The sequence below is a fragment of the Lacerta agilis genome, chromosome 2 (genome assembly GCF_009819535.1).
Source record: "Lacerta agilis isolate rLacAgi1 chromosome 2, rLacAgi1.pri, whole genome shotgun sequence".
In the NCBI taxonomy this organism is placed as follows: Eukaryota; Metazoa; Chordata; class Lepidosauria; order Squamata; family Lacertidae; genus Lacerta; species Lacerta agilis.
The window spans coordinates 65,826,074-65,832,195 of NC_046313.1; the positions used below are offsets into that span (position 1 = coordinate 65,826,074).

Here is a 6,122-nt window from a genome sequence, read left to right on the forward strand (position 1 = left end):
GGGAATGGGGAAGGATGAAGTCTACACCCCTTATGTCATTGCCGGAATGATGATGTCATCACTGGGGTGCCATTTGCCAATCCTCTGTGTACATTCCCCCCACCCCACCCCCCGCAAAATGCAGCTACCTACTAAATAAACCAAGCAGAGGAAGAGGAAGGTTTCATTTCGTATGCATGATTAAGCCAACACTTTTATTATTGAAAAAAGTCGAAGTCCCTTTTTTATAAATAACCAACCAAATGTCACAAGATAGTTAGCAAGCTCTTGAGTCCACTAGAACTCTTCATCATACTGGATATCTTAAACGAAGGAGCAGATGAGAGGTTAAAGAAGCTGGTGAGGTACAGAGGCTAAAATGTCAGCCTCAGCCAAAAATTAATTTCTGTTGTACAGTGTTGGGCATGGCTGTGATTGGTTGCCAGGAACAGCACACCTGCACTTCAGAAGTTACCACTACTCCACTGGCCCATAAGCAGTCTACTCCTGTCCCTCAATGCACCAGTGCTGGCCTCTTGCCTATTGGGCTGGTAAGCAGGCTAGCAGCACAGTACAGGAGAGGTAGGCAGGACATGTGTAAGCCTGACTCTCTGTGCCATAACCAGGCCCACCAGGCCTTCATGTCACAAATGTCTGGCTGCCTGTGCCACTCATGCCACAGATTTACCACTTTAGCAGAAGCTTTTTCAGCACAAAACCAGCAGCGACATTATCCCGCTCATCAGCCTCAACCTGTTGCCACAGGATGATGCTTTGTACACAGGCCCCAGAACCCCATCCTGCACGCCCAACACCTCTCTCCACCTCCCCAAACAGCCCTCTGGCAGAAGAGTCCTCACTTCCTGCATGTAAGTGGGTCGGCACGGGAGAGAAGCTGCTGGAAGGCCCTCCGGAAATCCCGGTTGAAGACGGTGTAGATGATGGGGTTGAAGCTGCTGTTGCAGTAGCCAATCCAGAAGAAGAACTTGAAGAGAGGCTTGGAGATGCAGCAGCCTTCCCCAAGCACAGACTCAAGGCTGTACGTGAAGAAGAACGGGAACCAGCAGAGCACGAAAGCCCCAATGATGAAAGCCAGGACAAAGGTGAACCGGCGTTCTCTTGCCTGCACCAGCCGGTTGGTGGAGACGGACATGTCCCTGCTCCTGCGCTGCTGCCGGCTAGAGGGAACTGACCAGGAAAGCCTGGGGGTCCTCTGTGGCCTGGCGCTGTTGCCAATCTCTTCTGCCCTCCACTGCCGAGAGAGCCGGGGCAAGCCAGGCTGGGGGTGGGGAAGCTGGCTGTGTTCCGAGCCTGCATTCTGCGCTTCCCCAGGGTGCTGGGTGCTCACTCTGCGGGCGTCACACTTGGCTGCAGTGATAAGATTGGGGTAGGAGACACGTCTCGCGGCAATCACCACGGAGTTCCTGTGCTTGGCCACATGGTAGATCCGGCAGTAGACAGCGACCATGATGAGGCAGGGGGCATAGAAGGAGGCAGTGCAAGAGGCCAGTACATACCAGGTGTCGTCGTGCAGCAAGCACAGCTGGTCCTGGTGCGTTGACTTGAAAAGCGGTGGCAAGGACACCAAGGCAGAAATGGCCCAGACAGCTCCAATCATGCACTTGACCCTCCGGGGACTCCTTTTGAGGTTGTACCGGGCAGCGCGGGTGACAGCCCAGTACCGATCCAGGCTGATGGCGCAAAGGTGCATGATGGAAGCGGTGCAGAAGAGCACGTCCAGCGACAGGTAGAGGCTGCACCAAAAGCCACCAAAGCACCAGTAGCCCATGACTTCATTGGCCAAGGAAAAGGGGATGACAAGGGTGGCTACCAGGATGTCTGCCACGGCTAGAGACACCAGGAAGAGGTTCTGTGGGGCCCGGAGGGCCCGGCTGGTGTACACAGCCAGCACTACCAACACATTCCCCAGTAGGGTCACAAGTGCCATGACCAGCACGGCCACCAGGATGAGTGCCGTGCCAAGAGGCGAGTGCGGGAGCTCAGCGAGTGCCTGGTAACTCTGATTGCCAGATCCATTTTGCTGTGGCTCCATACCATGCATCCCCAGACCAGGCCATGGATGTGCCCAAAGCTACCTGTGCAGGGTTCACAGGCTCCCAAGTCTCACCTGGGCCTACTCACAAGGCTCTGTTTCATGGTCACAGGTCCAGAAAAGGACGGGCCCAGCAGCCTTCCTCTCACCTGGCACCATCCTACCTTGTGGGGCTCAACAGCACAGCAGCAGGGAGGCCCAACAGATCCTGGTGCAGCACATCAGACACTAAAGCAAAACGATAAGTTCCAGTGAGGCATGGTAGATCTCAAAGTGTGATGTCCCATGGAACACCATAGTGGATTCCAGCGCAGTTCAGGGCAGATAGGTAAATCTAGTGCCCCCAGGCAGCAGATCTAGAAGATGCACAGTTCCCTCAGAGAACAGTCCACAGATGGCCTCAATCCCTTGGCTTCCGCTTGATACTAAGCATGTCCAAGGCAAAGCGGTGGGTATGTGCAGAGTACACCCCTTTCTTCTTGCCTGCTGATTCTTCCCTCTCCCTGCAGTGGTGTGAAGCCCGGCAGAGCTGCTCCAGCTCTGAGCCTCTTTGCATCCGGCCTCTGAGCAGATCCCTTGGGGGGAGGGAAGGGAGGGGCAGGCAGTGCTGGCTGGCTGGCCTACAGGCGCCCAGCCAGCTCCAGCTGGTGGGAGAGGCTGCTTGCTGCCAACACTAAGAGCCCAGGAGAGGGAGCTTGCCTCCCTCACACAGGCTCAGAGCACCTGGCAGGCGTGCACACACACAAGGAGGAAAGGGCTGGGGAAGGGCTGTGCCTAGCCGCCTACGACCCAGATCCTAAACTTTTAAAACTCAGGCGTATATCCAGCTGATCTGGTGCAACTTTACCTCCAAGTCAGTAGACTGAGAGAGAGTCCCAGCTTTTTCCATGAGCCACCAGAGGGGAAGTTCCTTCTAGAGGTTCCACCGGTGATAGTGGACAACCAACCAGTAAAGTTCTCACCTGTGCCAGGGCAGATGACATTTCTCTTGCTTCTTTACTGTCTAAATACAGCCTTCCCAATCTTGGTGGCTTCTGGCTGCTGTTGAACGACAACTCCCCAACCAACCCCAGCCAGCATGGGAGTTGTAGAAGGGAGTTGTAGTACCCTACCCCAGATGTTGTTGGACTCCAACTCCCATCAGTCCCAGCCAGCTTGGCCAGTGGTCAGGGGTGATAGCTGGAGAAAAGTCCCAAGTGATGTCTATTTTTCACAAGATAACAAGGACCAGGTTTGCAGAGGCTTGGGAACTGTAAGTTATGGGAGCAGGTGACAAACAGGCAAGAATGGAAAGAAATATGGAAATTACAAAGAAAGCAGTGGTTGTGTAACAATGGTGAATTGTGGAAAAGAGGATTTGGGATAGCTGGGAATGGAGCAGATGACATTATAATATAGCCTAAGTAAATGTAAGAAAGGATAAAATAAAATAATTTACTATTTATAATGTCTCCATCACAGGTGTATGATTGGCTTATTTTTCAAAAATGTATTTGTATAGTGTGAATATGTTTTTGTACACGGTGCATATATTATTGTACACAGAGATTTAATGAAGAAGAAGAATTCCCGGTCAATAGCTCTTCACACACCACTGTCTTTTCTTTTAGAATTACCACAGAATGCAAACTAACCCTTATATCCAGCACTGGAAACCTAACCCTGAACCTGCAGTTAGTGTGTCTCTCCATTTGTGGCTGCGGTTACTCAGTAATGAGAAAAAGGAACTCCAAACATGCTCAGATGCACCATTTTAATTAGTCCACCACATACAGTATTCCTATGTTTACCTATTAAATGGTTCATTTAAAGGCTCCAGGTGCAGAGATTCCTGAGGATCAGCCACTAGCTGAAGTTAAGTCGACATGGAAATCTTTCTCACCTAAATTCTGCTGGAACGCCTTTGTTCTTCCGAGCCAATGCTCTTCCATCTTTATAAAGAAAGGACAGGGACCTGAAATGGCTCAGTTCTTTCTCACTGGGTGGCCAGAAGCCTACCTAGGCTGTTCTGGGAGTCATGCCCTGAATCCCAAGTCTTTTTGCCTGCTCAATGCAGAGCTAAAACTCCGTTCCAAGCTCTGTTCAGCTCAGCATTGCCATCCAGTGGCCATGTCTGTTCCTGGTTCCCAAAAGATGCAGTCTGGGGCATTGTAAACTATGCACGATCAGCTCCAAATAAGGGATTTTTAAGTTAAAACTTAAAATATGACACACATAAACACACAGGTAGGCATTTTAAAGAGCTGTCTGCCAAGAGTCTGAGCAATTTATAGCAACTGTTCCATGGAGTATCTGCAAGGCAGAAGATCTCGTGGAATTATTCATATTCTGCATTAAATATTGATTTTCCCAGAACTGCTCCACAAGCAATTAATAATACTGGCATGGATCCAAAGGTAAGTTAAATTAAGGAAGCTAATGGAAGGAAAGTTTCATGCCCTCTCTCTGCACCTTCCTGAAAAACTGCTTGGAGAATCTGGGAACCTCTTGAACATTATGGGCTGGGGTGCAGGTGGAACTGCTGAGAAATGGAGGCACTGCCCAGATTCAGACTTAAATCCTATGATAAATTAAACAAGGAAATTCAAAGAAGCAAAGTTTCCCAACACCACTATGCCTTAGCCAGCGCTATTTTTCTAGAAAAAGAGGTGCCGGAACTCACCATGAAGACATCCCTTGTTCTCTTCCAAAGCGGTTACAAGGGTGAGAAAGGGATGGGAAACTTTCCTTATGCAAACTTCCTTAAGTTATTTTAGGGATTTAAGTCAAGCAAACAAACAAGCAACAAGTGGTAAGCCAAGAACAAACCTTGGTTACAGCTCATCATTTGTCTGAAGTGAGACAAACAACAAGCCTGGGTTCAGACACAACACTAAGCCAAACCATAGCTTAGTTTCTGACAGTGCACCACTTTACCTCCACTTATTATCTGCTTGCATATTTATAAATAAAGCAAATATTTTAAAGGCACCATGGCCTAGTTTGGACATAAACAAGTGGAGGTGAGCTTCAACCGTGCAGACTTTCTTTCTCTTTCCTTTCCTCCTTTTCTGTGACTGAAGAAACCAGAAGTTTCCGCTTTCTCTTTTTAAAACTAACTGCAATACCAAATGACTTCCGAATTAAAAAAACAAACTTATGATTTGTCACAAACCACATTATGATCCTGGCTTGTTCTCACTGACCATAGTTTAAACAAACTACAGTTTCCCAAGTTCAGACAGGAAACTGTGGTTAGTTTTAAACTGCAAGCAGACTTTTATTTTCTCCTCATGGGAATGAGAGGAGACGGAGAACACACAAGTGTGAGGCATACTGTGGCTCATTCACATATTTTTCCATTATGACTGAACCAGTCCCCCAAGTCTTCAGTGCTCTTTCTCCTCCAAAGGAAGCCAAACTGCGTAATGACACCCTTGGAACATCCCATCAGTTGGGGGAGTGGGGACACGTAAGATTATAATAGATGTTCCTTTTACTATGGCATTCATAGCCATAGCTGTCATAAAGAGTAAACACAAAAGCTATAGCTCCAAAGCATCCATTATTTTTGACATATACTTTTGGAAACCCTGCCTGGACAATCAAATGGAACAACAGGAAAATGCATTTCTGAATCATAGTACTGTAGTTCAAAGGTGTTGCCAATGCCAGAGACTGCAAAAAGAGAAGGAACCTTGGCTATTCGGTGGTGATATAAGGGTATGTGATGAAGTGGGTAGGTGGGTTAGACTGACTCTGCTGAGGAGAGCACATGATATGTGTGAAAAAGGGGCATGGGGACATCTAAAGAAGAAAAAATGCAGGTGCCTGGAACAACTCATATTAGTCTAAAAGACACTCAACCACACAACCAGTTCTGAAACTTCAATGAAAAGATATTTATTAAGTGAGGTATAGAACAATTAGAAGCATTTAAAAAAAAATCAGGCATTCCTAATTTATCCTTGTGTGTACATTCTCCTAAGGCAGTATGGGTCAGGCTTCAGAACCTCAAACAGAATTTGCCCACATCACATGCCAGGTTCCTCATTGAAGGCAGTGCTTTCTTAAGTGTTCATATTCTCTTTAACAACAAAGGACTTGGTAT

General features: G+C 48.0%; 1 protein-coding gene across 1 annotated transcript; it reads right to left on the reverse strand.

The window, feature by feature from the left end:
* Positions 1-230: 230 nt before the first annotated feature.
* Positions 231-2,761, reverse strand: LOC117041558 (alpha-2Da adrenergic receptor-like). The gene has a single exon (XM_033140476.1). It carries the CDS (start codon positions 2,039-2,041, stop codon positions 836-838), a length of 1,206 nt encoding a protein of 401 aa, XP_032996367.1. The 5' UTR covers positions 2,042-2,761; the 3' UTR covers positions 231-835.
* Between the last annotated feature and the right edge of the window lie 3,361 nt (positions 2,762-6,122).